Below are 21,295 nucleotides of genomic sequence, written 5' to 3' on the forward strand. Positions count from 1 at the left end.
TCTTACTTACATAATGGGCTCGTTTGAATTACTACTAAACTTAGGTGGATATTCCTCAGTTTCAGCACTTTTAGGTCGCTTTTCCAATTCTAACGTGATAACTTCAACCTCACAATCTGAACACGCAACTTCTATTTTTCTCTTTTTTGAAAATATATTTTTCATAACATCCTCTTCTTTTCCATTTTCATCAACAGCATTAGGTTTCTGAGGATTGACTCTCTTTAGCAATCTTCCTAAAAGAAAAAAAGAGTTTGAACAAGATGGAAGATAATCTAATTTCTAACAATAAAATGACATGTCTATTTCTGCTCCATGACCAAAGGATCCTGTGGAAACTCATTAACTCATCCTAGAAAAATGTTGTGAGACAGCAAAAAAAGAAAAAAAGAAAAAAAAAAAGCAATAAGGTATTTCTTATCTTCCATTCATAAGAAATACAGGGTGTCTAAAAGAAGCATTTGCCCATTTTGGTATAACATGAAAGAGAAGAGATTTAGCTATAGTACTATAAAACAAAAAAACCAATCTAAGTATTCTAGAGAGGTGAAATCTAGTCTTAAAATTGCAACTTTTCTGTCTAGTTAAAAAGGCTTTAGCATTTGAAACCTATACTCTTTTAGAAAATGACCTATTTAAAATAATGCTGTATGTACCTATTGTTCTCATATTAAAGTCCTGCATAATATTAAAATATTAGTCTAAAATTTATGCATTTTCTTTCAAGGAACTTAAAATAATAGTGACCAAATCAGATTAGCAACTGGCTATTCTCACTCATCCTTGTTAGACAGATCAGAGATCCTTAGGTGTAATTTCTAATGATGCTGATAGAGCTAATGATGCTTCTTGATATCATTTGGCATATTATAGGCAGCTTCCATTCAAGAGTTATTTTGAGAAACATGAGAGACAAATGTCTAGGCAGGTTGTGTGGTATGTGTGTACATAAGTGGTGCATGGCAGAGATCCAAGTGTGATTACCCTGAATGCCAATAACTACAAGTTTCTTTTTGCCCTTCCTGAAATGAACCTGGAATTTCAAATGAGCAGGTTGCACTGGTTCCTGAATAGGAAAAGGTATATTCAGAAATGTAGATCCCACTATAGAATAATTAGAAAACAAGCCTTTGCTTTACCTGAATAGATGCAAACAAACGTCCCTCTGTCGATGTCATCTAAGCAGCGTACACCCCATCCCTTCTTCTCAGTTTTGAACACCTGTAGCCTCACTTGAGGACCGTGTTGGACAACTCGGTTTTGACACATTTGTCTATTACACTTGCACATTAAGCTGCATTCATAAATGCTGTCAACAAAATATGTAAAAGAGAAAATCAGTAAGATCCCCAAGAAGCAAAAAGCAATTTATACTGCTACTTTCCTGGCACTGAAGGAAGCAGATTATGAAAATTCTTTTTTTTAAATTATTTTTAACAGTAGATGGAAACAATACCTTTATTTATTTTTTAAATTGTGTTGAGGATCAAACCCAGGGCCTTACATGTGCTAGGCAAGCATTCTATCTCTGAGTTACAATCCCAGCCCTGAAAATTCTTAGTGCTAGACTACCCATCATACCTTTTGCTTTTATCAGCTGTGGGTTCATTTTGTTTTTTCATTTTAAAAATGGGGATTATAAGGGTTGGGGTTGTGGCTCAGTGGTAGAGTGCTTGCCTAGCATGTGTGAGACAATGGGTTTGAATCCTCAGCACCACATAAAAATAAATAAAATGAAGATTAAAAAAAAAGGGAAGAATCCTTAAAAAAAATGGGGATTATACAATAGTAGTTACACATTGAGCTGTTTCATGAATATAAATAAGTCAGATGCCTGGCAAATTAATTTTAGTTTTTTAAAAATGTCTAGGAGTTAAATTCTTCTTTTCTGTTCTAAAGATATTATTTGGTAATATCAACCTTGAAAATTCCTAATTCTCAGAGAGCTCTGCCCAGTATATTTGTTAATGGGGAAATGGCCACCCAAAGTAGGCTGATCCTAAGAGGGTTAAGAGCCAGACTTGATGCAGATTAGTGTTTGAGTATACTCTGCATGATAACTATGTGGTCTCTGACTTTCATTTTCAAAAACACTGTATAGGCGTTTTCTGAATTATTAAACCATAATAATTTAGATTTTGGGTATTAAAAACAGATTAAAACAGTATCTGTAAGACTGTTGACCACAATAAAAAAGTACCCACCTTCACAGATATAAACACCCTGCAACAAATCCTCAAGGTATCTTACCCAGTAGGTATTTGTCTCTGTAGCCTTTTATACTTATATCCAGTGGTAATTTTATTACTTAACAAAGGACAACTTTTGGCATTCCTTGCTGTCAGCTGGAGACATGCACATTTTGTTCTAAAAGGAAGGCAATGGATGAAAAAATAAGAATCAAAAACATCAAGTTAAGAGACTATCGTGATAAAAGTATAAATGATGAAATAAAGAATATAAAGAATATCATTGTATTTAGAATAGTTATTTGATTAATGGACTACATGAGACTTCTTTAACTTTTCAAAATGAAATCATCTCTTATTCAGCAGAAACCCGTTAGTGAATATTCTGTTACTCTGTTTTTCTACAATAGATAATCTTAGATGTGTCAAATTCACAGAATCACAGTTTTGCAGATGTCCTAAATTCTTTCTCACTCCAGTGACATAAAAGCATATTGGAGACTTATGTCAAACATCTGGCTACTAGAATCCTATTTTCAAATTGATGTTAGGCACCTGTAACCATAAAATTGAATCCACGTATTTCCTCCCCACATACCTATTAAGATTAACTTTTCCTCTATAAATCTCTTCTGTTTTTTTTTAATATTTATTTTTCAGTTTTCGGCGGACACAACATCTTTATTTTTATGTGGTGCTGAGGATTGAACCCAGCGTCCCGTGCATGCCAGGCAAGCGCGTTACCGCTTGAGCCACATCCCCAGCCCTCTTCTGTATTTTTTATATATAACAAAATTACATTATCAAAATGGTGACTGCTATTTGCAATAGGAGAAAATAGTAAATTCATTAAGTTGGATTCTGTTTATGGATGTAAAAATCCAGCTTTTTTTCAATGTGATTTTGTTTATAAAATATATGAAGTTCAGAAAAACACAAATAACATTCATATTTTTATCACTCAGAATTAGTTGTCAGTGTTTTGTTTACACCTTCTTTTTTTTCCTATGCAATTTAAAACACAGATACCAATATATGAAAAAAATACATTGCTGATAAAACTAAAGCTTCAAGAGATTTGATGTGGCATCCTAGATAATTTTATATACACATGTATAAACCAACAACATACTGTATTGCTTTCCATGTTTAAAAATTTACTACAGGTATTACATTATAACTTGCTTTCTGTTCAACATAGTGTTTCTGAGATTCATCTGTAATATATAAAAATGTGGTTAATTCCTTTTAAGTTTTCTATTTAGCTATTGCTCACCTGGTTTATTATTAAGTAGCTTACAGATTTTCAGTAAACAATGTTGCAATGAGCATCCCTATTTTTATGCACATGTGTAAGCATCTTAAAGGTAATGGCTTTCAAATATTTTTGACTGTGAACCACAGTGAAAAATACATTTGCTTCATGATCTTGTATAGGCATATATACATATTTATATGTAAGTATATAAATTGAAACAGTGGCATGAAACGTTACCCTTATTATATGTGATTTAATTGGATATTTTCTATTGTATTTAATTTGAAATATGCTAATTATAACATACAAATAGTTAAATAATTTTACATTCCACTAACCCTCTTGTTTGGACAACAATGCTGTAGACCTACCTAAAAATACTGGTGCTATAAACTGTAGATATACATGTCTTCAACTGCTGTGTAACTGGGAAAAAAAAATCACCCCTTGAAATAACTAGCTAGGTACAGAATACTAATTTTGCGTTCATTTTCCTTCAGCACTTTAAACTGAACCCCCAGTCTTCCATTATTTCTGATAAAAATAAGTTGTCAGTATGTTTGTTTTTCTTTTGTAGGAAATCAACTTTTTCTATCTGATAGCTTTTGAGATCTACTCTACCCAGATATTTTAAAAGTTGAATCATGATATATTTAGATATATATTTATCTTTTTTTCCCTTCTTCATGCAGAGTTGGCCTTTTCAATCTGATTCTCATCCTTCTGCAATTATAGAGAACTCTCAGAGATTATCTTTTTGAAAGTTTCATCTTTTTAATTTTTCTTCTTGGATGTATAAAGGAATTTCTCATTTTATTTTATTTTTTTTGCAGTACTGAGGATTGAACCAGGGACTAATATGTGCTAGGCAAGTGCTCAACCAATGAGCTATACCTCCAGCCTCCTGCATTTCTTTTCTTTTCTTTTTTTGGGGGGTAGGGGTACTGGGGATTGAACTCAGGGGCACTCAACCACTGAGCCACATCCTGCATTTTTTTTGAGACAAGCCTCAAACTTGTGATCCTCCTGCCTCAGCCTCTTAAGTCACTGGGATTGATTACAGGTGTGTGCCACCATGACTGGACCTAAAATAAACAAACAAACAAACAAACAAATAAATAAATAAATATAAACTGAATAAACTCAGGACAGTGAAGGGTCTTCTCTACAAGAGGCTTAAAGGAACTGAGATAAACTGAGGTTAACAGCACATTTGTATCTCTCATTTCATATTGCAACTGAGAGGATGATGAAAACTATTATCTACATTATAGTAGGCCTTTCCTTTTCCATGGTTTCAGTTTCTGCAGTTTCCATTACCTATGGTCAACCACTGTCTGAAAGTATAAATTGGAAAATCCCAGAAATAAATAATTTATAAGTTTTAAATTACGTGCTGTTCTAAGCAGTGGGATGAAATCTCATACTGTCCCACTGGATCCCACCTGGAATGTGAATCATCCCTTTGTCATGCTGCGTACTCTACCTGCCTATTAGTCACTCTTGGAAATCCTATAGACTGTCATGGCATCACACTGTTTATGTTCAAGTAATCCATATTTTACTTAATTATGGCCCTAAAACACGTGAGTAGGAATGGAAAAGAGGCACTAGAGCAAAAACCTTGGAAAGACAGATTAACTTTGTTACTATGTGGTAATCCTGCAGAGCATATGGGGGAAAAAACAATTTATGCAGGGTTCAGTACTATCAAAGGATTCAAGCATCCACTGGTGGTCTCTGACCATACCCATCCTGAAATAGGAGGGAGAAAATATATTTAAATTATTTCTTTTTCTCTTTGTTTTGCCTAGTACAAGTAGCTAAATTCGCATTAAGTTAAATGTACATATAACACAACTCCACTTCTTATTTGTGTACCCTCAAATGTATGTACATTGCATACCCTTAAAATATTTCTTGAAAATTCAATGTATTAGAACATGATTTCAATTTTTATGGACTATCAATACTGTGAGCAAAGAATACTAGTTACAAGCACCATTAATTTGCTAAAAAGCCAGAAAATGATTTTTATTTATTTATTTATTTTTTTAAAGAGAGAGTGTGAGAGAGAGAGAGAGAGAATTTTTTTTAATATTTATTTTTTAGTTTTTGGCGGACACAACATCTTTGTTTGTATGTGGTGCTGAGGATCGAACCTGGGCCACACGCATGCCAGGCGAGCGCGCTACCGCTTGAGCCACATCCCCAGCCCCAGAAAATGATTTTTTAAAATGACTTATAAAAGTAAAATATAACATAGTAGTTAAGAACATGAGTTTTGCTGGGTACAGTGGCACCCACCTATAATCCCAGTGGCTCAGGAGGCTGAGGCATGAGGTTGCAAGTTCAAAGCCAGACTCAGCAATGGTGAGGTGCTAAGCAACTCAGTGAGCTTAGTCTGTCTCTAAATAAAATATAAAATAGAGCTGGGCATGTGGCTTAGTGGTGGAGTGTCCCCGAGTTCAATCCCTGGTACCCACTGCCCTGCCAAAAAAAGAGCATGAGTTCTAGCTCAGAGTGATGAGAAGACCTGTAATTACAGCTCCTTGGGAAACTGAGGTAGAAGGATTGCTTAAGCCCAGTTTAAGACTAGCCAGGGCAAACAATGACATTCTATCTCAAAAAAAAACCCAAATAAACATGGGTTCCAATTCTAATTGTTTAATTTGTTTGCCCTATGATGTCTCTGAAATGACTTCTCTGAGATTCAACTTCCTCATTTGTAACATGGAGATAATATTACCAACCTCATGGGTTTTGGTGATGAGGACATAAGAAAAGGACTTTGTGACAGTGTCTGGTTCTGATAAACAGCAATGTAACTGCTATCATTATGATTATGATACTAGATTAAAGAAAATACTCATTCTCAGAAGGAATAATTTTCAAATTACTATACCTGGCAGTTTTTCCTTTCTTATAGCTACTGAGGAAGTACAACTTTCTATTTTAGACTCTTGGTAAACAGGATTTAGATAGACAAACTGATACACAGTAGAACTTCATGAAAAATGTCCCTATATTCAAATTTTGAAATGTCACATTTTTCTACTCACATGTCTATGCAGCCTTCAGAACAGTCACATGAATCAGTGAACATGTCGGAAAAGTTGTTTAGATAATATGTTCGTGGCCATATAGTCTTTCTGTACTTAAATTGTGGAAGTTTTCTACTATCAATTTCATTACAGAAAGAAATAGGTACTGATTCCACTCCATTGCTAATATCCACATCAGAAACATTTTCTTCTTGCTTTGGGTAATTCCGAGTCAACTGAACATAGGTATTGAAAGAAAAGTTGTCTGTAAATAAAAAGTTACACTCTGTTTCAAGTAGGTAACGAAAGACTTCTTCCACATTTCGTAGACTTCTTCCACAAGGAGTTTTATAACTCACGTGGAGTGATGAAGAATGAGAATTTGTCTTTGCATGTCGTCTTTGGAAGTGACACTTGATTGGTAGCTGTAGAGGGTTTTCTCCCTTGAAAGGCGGTGGTGTTTTCATCAGACAGGCACCAGAACAACCATGACTTTGATAAGATAAATTCAAAGATGACTTTTCCCCCCTAAAGTCTATAACTTTATTTTCCAGAGGGAGAATTTCCTTGTTTTCTGTAGATCTGTTAAAATAAATTATTTATTGGTATCTCAAATTTACAGTTCAATTCCACGTTTAAAAAAACACTGCACACTGGACTGGAGCTATAGCTCAGTGGTAAGCGTTTGCCTCAATCGTGTGAGGCCCTGGGTTTGATGCTTAGTACCACATACATACATACATACATACATAATACATACACACACACATAAATAAAAATAAAGATGCTGTGTAAATCTACAACTAATTTTTTTTCCTTTAAATAATAATAAAAAACTGCACACTAATATAATAAGTAGTTACTATTATGTCTTGGATGGTAGTAAAATAAGCCAGACTGTGAAATAAACATTTTCACATGTTCTGCAGCCATTTAAAGATTGTACCTAATTCTGGAATATTGTACAGCACTGAATCAGTGGTACAGCATTTGGCTGGCATATGTAAGGCCCTGGATTTCATTCCCAGCAGCACAAGGAAAAATCTTAGAATTTAAAAAGCCAACACTAGGTGTTGAGTCAGGTGAGAAAAGTCCAAATTAACCAAGTTTTCCTTTTGGATAAGATTTTTAATAAGTTTTAAGGTTTTGGAAATGCTACTGAATACTACAGCAGTGAATTTTGATTTCTCATGACAACCTTATGAGAGAAATGTAGGTAGGACAAGAGTAGAGGAAAGTAAATTCACAACTGAACAGGTTTTTTTTGAACAGTAAGAAGAGGTGTGTGGATTAGAGAGGAAGCAAAAAGGTTTGTCTTTGGTTATATACTATTAAATATTTTCAGTGATCACAATAAAGACTAGAAAATTTTAATTCATTTGTACAAGATGATAAGCTAGAAAGAACATACATAAAACATTATAGACAGGAGATCTAAAATTTAAAAACATTGTGATGAGTTATTAAAATGAACTTAAGAAGTGACGTTTATCATGAATAAACCAAATCCTGCATTTATATATTACTGCCTTAATTAAAATACTACTGTCTAAGCATAAAATGTGAGATAGTTTGTTGGGTAAAAGTTTGCATGAAAAAGAATCTTGGCTGGGCACGGTGGTGCAAGCCTATAATCCCAATGGTGGGAGGCTGAGGCAGGAGGATCTGGAGTTCAAAGCCAGCTTCAGCAACTTAGTAAGGCCCTAAGCAACTCAGTGAAATTCTATCTCTAAACAAAATATAAAAAAGGGCTGGGGATGTGGCTCAGAGGTAAAATGCTACTGGTTTCAATCCCTGGTCCCAAAAAAGAACAAACAAAACAAAACAAAACAAAACCCAAACCAAAAAATTAATATTTTAGTGATTTAGAGTGATCAACTCAAATTTTGTATTTAAAAAAAGAAAAATAAATTCCAAATTAACAATGGGGGGAGCTTAATTTAATATTTAATAAAATTAAGGCATTGACTTAAGAACTTTAAAGATGTGGTCTTGTTTTTTCAAATTATGTTCTTTACTCTAGAGGAAAATACTTTCACAGATTACCCTTTGGTAGTGCTTGAAGGTTTTGGTGCCGAAAATACCTACTAAAGATAAACAATGGGGCTGGGGATGTGGCTCAAGCGGTAGCGCGCTCGCCTGGCATGCGTGCGGCCCGGGTTCGATCCTCAGCACCACATACAAACAAAGATGCTGTACCCACCGATAACTAAATAATAAATATTAAAATTCTCTCTCTCTCTACCTCTCTCTACCTCTCTCTTTAAAAAAAAAAAAAAGATAAACAATGAATATCAGAGTGTCAGATTTATTCTTGTACAATTATCACTTATGCTAGAAATGTTTACTGAAATTAGAGATAAGAGTAAAAAGGAAGGTCACAAAAATTTAGCCTATTCCCCAAAACTTTTTGACACTACTTTCTTTTTAGAACTGTTAAATTGCATTTAAAAAACTGAACTCAACCAAACACAGTGGCGCACACCTATATTCTCAGAGGTTGAGGTAGGAGGATCTTGAGTTCAAAGCCAGCCTTGGTAACTTAGAGAGACCCTAAGCAGTTCAGCAAGACCCTGTCTCTAAATAAAAAATGGCTGCAGATGTAGCTTAGTGGTTAAGTGCTACCCTCCCTACTACCAAAACAAACAATGACCCCTTTTGATACTCTAAATAATTTAGCTATGTAAAAAAAACAAAACAAAAACTAAATGATCCAAAACCAATGCCAACTTGATTTCAGTGTATTAATAAAATACAGATACATTTTAAGCAAAATTTTGTAAGACTGGAATACCACGGATATTAAATAAATAACCTGTTAAGAGACTCATGAAACTTCAAAACCTACATAAAATATTAAAATCTGCAACATTTAAAGTTTTATAGAAAAAAAACCTTATTATTATATATTTTATCTATTCTATGGAAAAGCATTAAGAAATTAATTTATATACATACAGAAATGTACAGTCCGGTGAGAAGAAGTTTTCATATGATGTAGAGGAAAACACATCTGATTTGTTTTCTAGTTCATTCCAAGTCACAGGCTTATGATCTACATGAAAAAAGTACAAATGCAAGCAACAATTATACCAACTTAAAAATCATTCACTAAAATTCCAAATAATCTCTCATCAAATAGAAATTTTGCCCATATAGAACCCTAAAATTTGCAAACATTATGATTTCAAGATTGCAAGGCAGGATGTAGTGGCACATGCTTGTAATCCTGGTGGCTCAGTAGGCTCAGGCAAGAGTCAGCATCAGCAACTAGCAAGGTGCTAAGCAACTCAATGAGACTCTGCTCTAAATAAAATACAAAATAGGGCTGGGGATGTAGCTCAGTGATTGAGTGCCACTGAGATCAATTCCTGATACCCCAAGCCCACCCCCCCAAAAAAAAAATGAGCCAAAAGATTAGGTATAATTTTTAGAAGTGTTAAGAAAATAACATAGGATAAATTTTAAAACTTAGAAGATTTCTTCTGAAGAAATTAATTAATGGACTGGAGCTATAGCTCAGTGGCACTTGCCTAGCATGTGTGAGGCACTGGGTTTGATCCTTAGCACATAAAAATAGAGGGTTGAAAAAATAAATCTTAAAGAAACTAGTTTGGCTTAATTTGATCTGACTTTTAATCAACTTTAATATGAACATCAAGTATCCCTGCATCTACCTATATTTTACAGAAAGTAGCATAGCTCTTCAAGGCTTATAGAAGATCACAAAGTGGAAAATGTATACATCCTTTGTCTTTTCATTATTCTACAACTATCTGTTTTGTGGAAGCAGAGGTTGAAGTATTTGGTTGTTTCTTTTAACATTTCTTCATACATATTTTTACAATTAATTCTATCTCATTTTTTTTACAGGGGGAGGGCAGTGCTGCAGATTAAACCCTGGACTTGCACATGCTAGATAAGTACTCTATTTCCCCCTAATTTCTATACTTCATAAGCTTACCCTCTAACGTGTCTATAATATACAAATAAAGATGTACATTTGTTGACAAAAAGCTATAGATTCCCTGTTCATATTCTGTAAAGTGAGTATGTGGGCTATTCTTTGGCTTAAAAACTTTTCTTGAGCTTGGGATATAGCTCAAGTCTGTAGAGTGCTTGCTTTGCATGCACAAGGCCCTGGGTTCAATCCCTAGTACCACCAAAAAAAAAAAAAAAAGTAAACATTTTTCTTAATGTGGTTTTTCCTATGCACAAATGGACTGTAAGGAAAAAAGTATCTTGTCCTAGACTGTTAACTTGCTGTTATAGAAAAAAATTAATCAGCTGGATAAAGTAGCACCTCCTGAAATTCCTGCAACTTGGAAGGCTGAGGCAGGAGAATTACAAGTTTGAGGCCAGCCTCAGAAATTTGGCAAGAGCTATCTCAAAATTTTAAAAAGGCTGGATGGGTAGCTTAGTGATAGAGTATCCCTGGGTTCAATGATACACGCTGAAGCACCATAAAATGTTCTATTTATGACCCACTGAGATCCGCATAAGGACCATTGCAGTGTGATTTTTCCAGTGAGGGAGGGAAAGTAGGCTCAGTTCAGAATATAGTATGGGCAAATGGGAATTAATAATCAAGGATCAGGATGGAATCAATGGACGGAAAATTACCAAGAGGAAACATAAAGCATCTAAAGAGGATTCTGAATAAACCAACCCAACAGGATTCTTGATGAAAACAGGCCAGTGGTCACATATCACAGAGATGGTGGGAGATGAGGAACCTAATTAAATAATGAGGGTGATTAAATATCAAGAATGGGGGCAAGCTCTTGTTAAAACTATATTTTTAAGAAGTAAAATATGGGCCAAGGAGAAGGTTCTCGTGCCTAACTGAAGTTTGATTAAGTAGTTCTTTAGTCTTACTAAAAACAACAGCAATAAAAATTTAAAATAATATCTAAAGTTAAACTCCAAGGCTTCTCCTTGGCTTACTGGAAAACAAATATCCCATTTTAATGGTCAAGGTAAAGAAAAAAGCTGAAAAAATATGACAGCCAAAGAAATCCATAATAACTGACTAGAAATTAAATAATTTTACAAGTTAAGGATTTCTGATTTTTTCCTCAAATAATTTCTTTATAAAAGCTACATAAATCATATTAGCAAATACAAATGAAACAAACATATATTCATAGCTGAAGTAGAAGTTAATGAAAACATGGAGATTTAAAATTAATCATTAAATGAGGAAGTAAAGGGAAATAATTCAAGGAAAACAGTATCTAATCTTTTTATGGGGACACTGCCAAAATATATAGTTATATAGAAGCAAAAACATAAAGGTGATTGGTGGTTTATTAAGGAGTCTAGGGAGTCCAGGTTCAATCCCAGATGGCTTATTATGACTCTTGACACCAAGTTCTTTTGTTTCTCTCAGTCTCAGTATTTTTCAAAAAAATAAATGCTAGCATGAAACATCTATTATCACCAAGTTTTTAATACTTTTATAAGCTAACAATGTAAATTACATAACTCTTCCCTAAACATTTCTCCGCCATTAATAAACAGGTTACATTTCAGAATAACTAACTATATAAAAAATGCAATTATAATATTTGGTATTTCTACTGATGAAATTATTGATTTAAAAGACCCCAAACAAAAATTCAATTTATTTTTACCAGAAAATAAGTTGTTTCAGAGGGAAAAAATGGTTTACTATTAGTTTCTTGTTATCATCTCCTGCATTTAAAAGCTTCTCCCTTACAAAATTAATATAATTCCTTAAGGTACGTTGATTCTGAAAGGGTCTGGATGTACCACAGTGACACAGAAAATACTTTGAGCTAAAAACATTTGAGAATCAATGAATGCAGTAAGAGGCTTTCTCTGAAATCCTCTTAAACTGTCTACACACACGTTCTCCAAAACAAAAATGAACAGATCCATTAAGTTATCATAATTCACAGGAGTTGTACCAACCAAGAATACATCACAAGAGAGCAGAGAAAAGGTGGCACTATATCCAGACAGACATTGTTACAAATGATCATATCTCCCATCTACTCTCCTCAGGGCCCATTTACCTTTCAAATGACTTTTATAAGTCATTTGTACTTCCCTAAGTGTCTCTTCTCCTTCCCACCCACTTTTTTTGGGGGAGTGGGTACTAGGGTTGAACTCAGGAGCACTCTACCACTGAGCCACATTTCTAGCCCTATTTTGTGTTTTATTTACAGCAGTGTCTCACCGAGTTGCTTAGCACCTCACCATTGCTGAGGCTTGCTTTGAACTCGCAATCCCCTCCTGTCTCACCCTCTAGAGCCACTGGGATTACAGAAGTGTGCCACCATGCCTGGTTCCTCCCACCCACTTCTAATAAGTCATTTCCCTCACTCTTACCTTTCCCCTATTATGATGGCATAATAAGCTCTCAAATCTCACTGCTGTTTTGGGTAGCCACTTCTTTCTTTCTTTCTTTCTTTGTTTTCTTAAGGTACCAGGGATTGAACTCAGGGCACTCAACCACGAAGCCACATGGCCAGCGCTATTTTTGTATTTTTTTTAACTATTTTTTTTAGTTGTAGATGGACACAGTATCTTTATTTTATTATGTGGTGCTGAGAACCCAGTGCCTCACGCATGCAAGGCAAGTGTTCAACCACTGAGCTACAATCCCAGTCCCTGTATTTTATTTAGAGACAGGGTATCACTGAGTTGCTTTGCGCCTTGCTTTCGCTGAGGCTGGCTTTGATCTCTCCATCCTCCTGTCTCAGCCTCCTGAGCCTTTTTTCCTGTTAATTTGATATTTGCCAGTTTAATACACAGCTCCCATGTAGGCACTGAGATAAAAAGATTTTCCTCCCCTATGAATCCAAATATTATTGAAGGATACTGTGAAAGGAGGATATTTTCTTTAAGAACCTATTCTCCCAAAATGATATTTTTAGCTATCTGAAATTGTGAATACTTAAGAAAAACAAAAAGGGTCTTTAAAACAGACCAGTGATGTTGGACTACATTTTCAGAGACTTAAAGGTCTTAAGGCTCCTTAACAGTGAAACAAAAATAAATTTTTCTAATAATACCCAGCAGTATTAAAATCCAGTAAATGTTGTACTTTCTCAACATTTTAGCAAATTTGTGATAAAGATTTATAAAATGGGGCTGTGATAAACTAAGATTTATGGAATAGTAATTCTGATAAAAGTAACTTTTTTTCTAGTCTTAGTACATGTTGTTATACAACAAAAAGTATATATTTGATCTGCCCCAGTTCCTAACAAGATTCCTAAACCCTTGTATACCTTAAGCATAGGGTGATAGAGCACTTCTGTTTTAATAGTTGCTCTTAGTTCCTGGTTCCTGACACAGGAGCTTCTAAAACCCTGGAAATCTCCAGTGATGAGTGTCTTTTGAATGCTGATAAGATGACTGGTGACTGCAGTCCCTGGAGAGCTTTAGGATGATGGCTGGTCTTCAGAAAGACCAAAGCACAATTACAGAGTTGGAACTTTCAGCCCTCAGTACTTTTGCTTTCCTTTTCCAGGGAGTGTAGAGGGGCAAGAGATTGAGTCAACCACCAAAGACCAATAATCCAATCATTTGTGAATATGTAATCAGACCTCCATAAAACTCCTAAATAATGGGGTCTGGAGAATTTTCAGATTGATGAAAGCATCCGCATGCTAGCGGGGTGGTACACCTCATAACTCCACTGATGCACTTGGTGTCTTTCCAGACTGGACCTTGCCCTATGGAACTCTTCATCTGGGTGTTCATTTGTATCCTTTACAATAAACTGGTATAAGTAAAACATTTTCCTGAATTCCATGAGTCATTACAGCAAAATTACTGAACCTAAGGAGAAAACTGTTGTGAGGACCCCTGATCTGTAGCCAAGTCAGTAGTCAAATCAGTCAGAAGCATTTGTGAATGGCATTTAAAGTAGGGGGCAAATCTTGTGGGGCTCAGCCTTTATCCTGTGCAATCTGCACTAACTCTTGACAGTATCAGAAATCAATTAAATTGTAGGACATCTTATTAGTGTCCACAGAACATGGGGCAATTATGTGGTATGGAAAACACACACATTTGGAATCAGAGTGTTGGGAATACAGAAACAGTTTTCCTTTATGTTTTCTTTGATTCTTCTAAACTGAATTTGTTTAGAGCTTTGAAGACTGATTGTCTCATACCAATTTAGAAATTAAAAATTTATCCACTGACTCACCTATACCAGAATATGCCTTTCCAGTAGTATTCTTCACAGAAAGCAGGTTTATAGTGACTTAGAGTCTCAGAATTTTATTTGCCTTCCCTATCTACATATGGGTAAGATTTTTCATTTAAAAGAGGAAACTGATTTTAGCAATGTGAATCTTTTACTTTAATTAACCTGACATAAAGGTGGCCTGTTTCATGGCAAGAAAATACCAGAGAATATTCCAGGATTAGGATAAGAAAAGTACATACCCTCGATTAATGTTGAATTGTTACTTACAGTGGCTTCATTCACTAAAATCATTGCTTGTATATATTCTGTCGAGGAGGGGAAAAAGGAATGAAAATAATCAGCATCATCCTCACCTTTATTCACAACACCAGCAATTATGTTGAAAATTTACATACTTTATCTCATTTAACCTCACAACTCTCCTTAGTGGTTATTTTTTTTTGGGGGGGGTGGGGACTGGGGATTGAACTCAAGAGTGCTTAACCACTGAGCCACATCTCAGCACTTTTTATTTTGAGATCATCTCACTTAGCTATTAGAGGCTGGTCTTGAACTTGTGGTCTTCCTGAGTAAGCCTCCCAAATTGCTGGGCTAAAGGCATGTGCCAGCATACCCAGTCTAAGTGGTTCTTATAATTACATGCATTAGAGACAAAGAAACTGAGGCTCATGGACTAAGCTATTTATTCTAGGTCATACAGCTAGAGGTGGTGGAAATGGATTCAAATGTACATTTATCTGACTTATGAAGGCTTGAAAAGGAATATTAAAACAGTACTATGTTGTTTTTACTAATACATAATAGTAAATGTACATTAATAGTAAATAAATGTCTTAAGAACAGAAATGTCACCAGAAAGTATTAAAAATAGTTGGGGAAATTTTTGCTTTAAAACTGTGTGTCCTGCTGGGTGCACTGGCACACACCTGTAATGCCAGCTATTAAAAATACTGAGGCAGGAAGATGGAAGTTCAAGGCCAGACTACAACTAATGAGACACTGTCTCTAAAAAAGAAAGAGTTAGCTTGATATGAGAATAAATAAATTCAAATAAATTCAGTAGTTATTTCTCATAAGTAATCAGAGTCATCCACTATTACAAAATGTCCACAGTTTTCCTAGCTTGGGGCACAAAAAAGAGCAAACAGACAAATATTAGGTTGTCAGAAAACAAACAAAAATTATTTTACTTTTAAAAAAAGGATGCTGGAAGTAGAATTACACAGTATTGCCAGTGGCAACATTAGGCATAGTGATATACCTTTATTTGTGGCAGACCTATTTTTGATCTTCTGCTTAAGTGACTGTAGCACATTTTGCACTTTTTCAAATACAAAGTCCACTTTTCCATCATCTTCCAGTTCCATCCAGAAAGTTTTTGCATCACCTAAAATAAAAATAGGTAGGTAAATAATCCCAGAGTTTAATAGAAACAGACTCATTTCCGCAGGGCATAGGTTATAGAAAAACCCACGTGGTTTCTAAATAGAATCAAATTCAATTGGTCTGTCACTTTCTTTGAGAAAAGAATTTTGGTCATCTTTCCTAATAAAAAACTAGAAACAAAGAATATGATTCAAGCGTCTCACCTGTTTCTGCTAACTTTAAAAATATATTGCAATATCAAAGTGCATAAATACATTCTACTATCATGTATAACTAATCAAAACAAATTTTTTAAAAAAGAAAACACTAAAATAAATTTCAAATACAATAACTGTTAATGACATTCTTTCTGGGTTAAAGGGAAAGAGTTACATTTCGTGAGTTTTTAAAAAAGTTTATGAAAACTCTCCCTTCTCCAATTTTAAGAACTATTGTCTAACTCTAATTGTAAAAGACTATCAAATAGTGTGCTTAAGAGACAATATTGTGGGGCTGAGATTGTGGCTCAGCAGCAGAGCTCTTGCCTAGCAGGGGCAAGACCCAGGTTCTATCCTCAGCTGTCTCTAAATAACAAAATAGGACTGGGAATGAGGCTGAGTGGCCTAGAGCCCCCCAGTTCAATACACAGGAGAGAGAGGGGAGAGAGGGGAGAAAGGGGAGAGGGGGGAGGGAGGGGAGAGAGGGGAGAGAGAGGAGAGAGAGAGGGGAAAAAGAGGAGAGAGGAGAGAGAGGGGAGAAAGAGAGAAGAGAGAGAGGAGACAGAGGAGAGAGGAGAGAGATGGGACAAGGAGGGGAGAGAGGAGGGGAGAGGGGAGAGAGGAGGGGAGAGGGGAGGGGAGAGGGGAGAGGGGAGAGGGGAGAGAGGAGGGGAGAGGAGGGAGAGGAAGGAGAGGAGATATACATATACATATACATATATTGCAGGCTAACTTGCAGCTTAGTGCTTGCCTAGCATGCATGAAATCCTCTGAGCTCAATGAGAGGAGACAGAGGAGACAGAGGAGAGAGAGAAGAGAGAGAGAGGAAAGAGTGGGGAAGAGGGGGGAGAGAAGGGGAGAGAAGGGGGAGAAAGGGGGGGGAGAGAGGGGGGAGGAGAGAGAAGAGTAGCCAGGAGAGAGGGGAAAGACAGGGAGACAGGGGGGAGAGAAGGGAGATAAAGGGGGGAGAGGGGGGAAAGGAAAGAGTGAGTGAGGAGAGACAGAAGAGGGAGGAGAGAGAGGAAATAGAGAAAAGAAAGAGGAGATATACATATACATATATTGCAGCCTAACTTGTAATTTAGTGCTTGCTTAGCATGCACGAAGTCCTCTGGGCTCAATGAGAGAGGAGAGAGAGGGGAGAGAGGGGAGAGAGAGAGGAGAGAGAGAGGAGAGAGGGGGGAAAGAGAGGAGAGAGAGGAGAGAGGGAGGAGAGAGAAGAGCAAGGAGAGAGAGGAGGGAGAGAGGGAGAGGGAGAGGGAGAGGGAGAGAGAGAGAGAGAGAGAGAGAGAGAGAGAGAGAGAGAGAGAGGGAGGGGAGAGAGGAGAGACAGAGAGGAGAGAGAGAGGAGAGGCAGAGGAGAGATAGGAGAGAGAGGATAGAGAGGAGATATACATATATTGCAGGCTAACTTGTAGCTTAGTGCTTGCTCAGCATGCATGAAATCCTCTGGGCTCAATGAGAGGAGACAGAGGAGAGAGGAGAGAGAGGTGTGAGAGAGGAGAGAGAGGTGTGAGAGAGGAGAGAGAGAGGAGAGACAGGAGAGAGAGGAGAGACAGGAGAGAGAGGAGAGACAGGAGAGAGAGGAGAGAGGAGAGAGAGAGGAGAGAAGAGACAGAGGAGATATACATATACATATATTGCAGGCTAACTTGTAGTTTTGTGCTTGCTTAGTATGCATGAAGTCCTCTTGGCTCAATAAGAGAGGAGAGAGAGGTGGGAGAGGAGAGAGAGAGAAGAAAGAAAGAGGAGACAGAGAGGAGAGAGAAGAGAGAGAGAGCAGAGAGAGAGGAGAGGGAGGAGAGAGAGGAGATATACATACATTGCAGGCTATCTTGTAGCTTATTGATTACTTAGTATGCATGAAGTCCTCTGGGCTCAATGAGAGAGGAGAGAGAGGATAGAGAGAGGAGAGAGAGAGAGAGGAGAGAGAGGAGAGGGAGAGAGAGAGGAGAGAGAGGAGAGAGAGAGGAGAGAGGAGAGAGGAGAGATACACATACATTGCAGGCTATCTTGTAGCTTATTGCTTGCTTAGCATGCATGAAGTCCTCTGGGCTCAATGAGAGAGGAGAGAGAGGAGAGAGGAGAGAGAGGAGATATACATATATTGCAGGCTAATATGTAGGTTAGTGCTTGCTTAGCATGCATGAAGTCCTCTGGGCTCAATGAGAGAGGAGAGTAGAGAGAGAGGGGGGAGAGAGGAGAGAGAGAGGGGAGAGAGATAGGAGAGAGAGTGGGGAGAGAGTGAGGAGAGACAAAGGAAAGAGGAGAGAGAGAGAGGAGAGAGAGAAGAGAGGATATACATATACATATATTACAGGCTAACTTATAGCTTAGTGCTTGCTTAGCATGCATGAAGTCCTCTGGGCTCAATGAGAGAGGAGACAGAGGAGACAAAAGAGAGAGAGGAGATAGCAGAGAGAGAGAGAGGAGAGAGAGAGGAGGTATACATATACATATATTGCAGGCTAAGTTTTAGCTTATTGCTTGCTTAGCATTCATGAAGTCATCAGGGCTCAATCCCCAGTACCTCCACAATGACACTATCTCTTGCCTGGAAATGTAAGAAATTACTTTGCTTTAGAGTAGTAGTATAGTACACATAAAGAAGGCACTTTTGAGGTGTGAAGGATTCAATCTATAGTAGTATAGAGGTACATGGTTTCAGAACAAAACATCTCAATAACTTTTAAAATAACTAAATGTCCAATTTCTTTTCTTTCTTTTTTTTTTTTTTTTTGTGTGTGTGTGGTGCTGAGGATTGAACTGAGGACTTCATGCATGTGAAGCAAGTACTCTACCTCAGAGTACATCCCCAGTCCTGTCCAATTTCTTTTGAAAAGGTCTTTTATGTTAACTTTAATTAAACGAAGCAAAACTATGTTTATTTACAGGTAAGATTACATAAAGGAGCCAGTATTTCTGATGCTTGGCAACCTAATACCTTACTCAAAAATTGTAAGCATCTTTTCCTTGAGAAATAATCCTTTCAACATTGAAAACAAATATAAGGAAGGCAACTAAAATCAGCAAAAATTAAATTCATTTACACTGTTTCAAGGTAACAAAAATACCTAAGATGTTAAGCATAATTTATAAACTGTTAGAATTAATAAATAAAATTATTTAAGGGGCTGGGATATAGTTCAGTTAATAAAGTGCTTGCCAAGCATGCACAAGGCCCTGGGTTCAATCCCATGCAACACACACACACACACACACACACTACACACACACACACACACATTATTTAAAATTAATAAGCTATAAGTAAAGAAGGGACATAATGATAACTGCTTAGAAGGGTCATTTGAATAGCTACTGGGAGGATTAATGAAAACAGATCCCAAACTAGTTACCAAAAAATATATATTTTCCTTAAACAAAACAACAAACCTTCAAATTTAGCAAAGAAGGCAGAATCTTCATAAGAAATGCAGTAGAGATCTCAGAGTACCAAGCTCCACTGGGAAAGTTACCTTTCCCAAAGGTAACTTTGGGAAAGTTACCTTTCCCAAAGGTAACTTTGGGAAATTAGGGTAGCCATCACTAAGTGGCCTCGGGAGGAGTTTTGTTTCCCTGTTAACATTCTGTCCTGATAACATACCGTACAAGAAGGCTATTTTTAATTCCTCTAGCACAATTCAGACAAGGTGTCAAGATTTGAAACAAATTCACTGTGAGAAGAAAAAAGGGATAACAATTGGTACTTAAAGGGCAGGTAGAGTCATGACACAAAGGGTCTTAGGTGCCATGCTAAGCAACTTTATTTTCATGTGGAAGGCTATGCAAGAGTTGTAAGCATCTTATGATGTATTTCGATATGTTTCTTTAAAAAAAAAATTGCACAGATGGCAGTGGGAGAAGAATAGTTTCCATCTTTCTGTCTCAGGCAACCATATGGAAGATAATGCTAATCACTGGGGTAGAAAATGAAGGTAGAGGGGGTACTGAGGTTGTGGCTCAATGGTAGAGCACTCGCCTAGCACATGGGAGGCCCTGGGGTCCATCCTCAGCACATGAATGAATGAATGAATGAATGAATGAATAAATAGTATTGTGTCCAATCACACTAAAAAAAAGACAAGAAAATGAAGCTAGAGGGATAAGTACGATATTCAAGGAGGGATAGGCTCCTTATGCATTCAAGGTGTGCAGGCTGTAAAGTAAGATCTGATTCAGAAATACAATTTTGTAGCCCACAGCGTGAACATTCTTGCTGAAGTCATAGGGCAGGTTTAATTCTTCACGGAGAACATGTTAAGAAGTGTCTCCTGTAGAATACCAACATGTAGGAAATGAATAGGAAAAGGAACCATGATGTTTGAGAAGATAGAAGGGAAACTCAGGGGAGTAGTATCTAAGGAATCAAGGAAAGAACAGGAATAGTGATTAACAAAATATTGTTTTTCCAGATGTCATTGGGATTAAATCCAGCATTGCCATTTATTAGCTATGTGACCACATCTGTAAAATGGATACAAAAAATAGCCAGTATTTCAAAGAGCTGATGTGCAGATCAGAACATGGCAACTGGCAAGAGATTATTGTACACTTTTAAAACAAAAAGTATAGTCTTCAGCAAAAGGAGTTAAGCTTTCCATTATGAACTTTTAGAGGTCATTTAGCCTAGGGAGAAAAATATTTTATGAAGTAGATCTTTCCTAGAGTCCCTAAATCATTAAGGTTTTCACTGATAAAGCAGCAGCACCACCACCACCACCAACAACAACAACAAAACACTGTTTTTAGGCAAAACTACTGTTCAAAGCACTTAAAATTGATTATTGTTATTATGTTTCCTTTCATAAATACAAGTCAGTCATCCAATCTAGGAATTTATCTTGTTAGAAATGGACATCTAGATGGGAAAGATTTTAAAAGTATTTTAAAACAACTTTAAAAAAATAGTATATATACACAATAGAATACTATTTAGCCATAAAGGATAAAATCCTGTCATTTAGGACAATATATGGGTGGAAATGGAGGATATTATGTTACGTGAAATAAGTCAGGCCAAGAAAGGG

General features: G+C 36.5%; 1 protein-coding gene across 1 annotated transcript in view; it reads right to left on the bottom strand.

The window, feature by feature from the left end:
* The window catches only part of Setdb2 (SET domain bifurcated histone lysine methyltransferase 2), a 43,783-nt gene that overhangs the window by 11,243 nt on the left and 11,245 nt on the right, over positions 1 to 21,295 (bottom strand). Inside the window, exons 3-9 of the mRNA XM_026393657.2 lie at positions 15,944 to 16,069; positions 14,922 to 14,987; positions 9,450 to 9,546; positions 6,510 to 7,073; positions 2,251 to 2,367; positions 1,140 to 1,309; positions 11 to 236 (exon numbers count right to left, since the gene is read on the bottom strand). Coding sequence (XP_026249442.2) covers positions 11 to 236; positions 1,140 to 1,309; positions 2,251 to 2,367; positions 6,510 to 7,073; positions 9,450 to 9,546; positions 14,922 to 14,987; positions 15,944 to 16,069 — 1,366 coding nt within the window. The remainder of the gene's footprint in view (positions 1 to 10; positions 237 to 1,139; positions 1,310 to 2,250; positions 2,368 to 6,509; positions 7,074 to 9,449; positions 9,547 to 14,921; positions 14,988 to 15,943; positions 16,070 to 21,295) is intronic.

The sequence above is a fragment of the Urocitellus parryii genome, chromosome 2, assembly GCF_045843805.1.
Source record: "Urocitellus parryii isolate mUroPar1 chromosome 2, mUroPar1.hap1, whole genome shotgun sequence".
Lineage (NCBI taxonomy): Eukaryota > Metazoa > Chordata > Mammalia > Rodentia > Sciuridae > Urocitellus > Urocitellus parryii.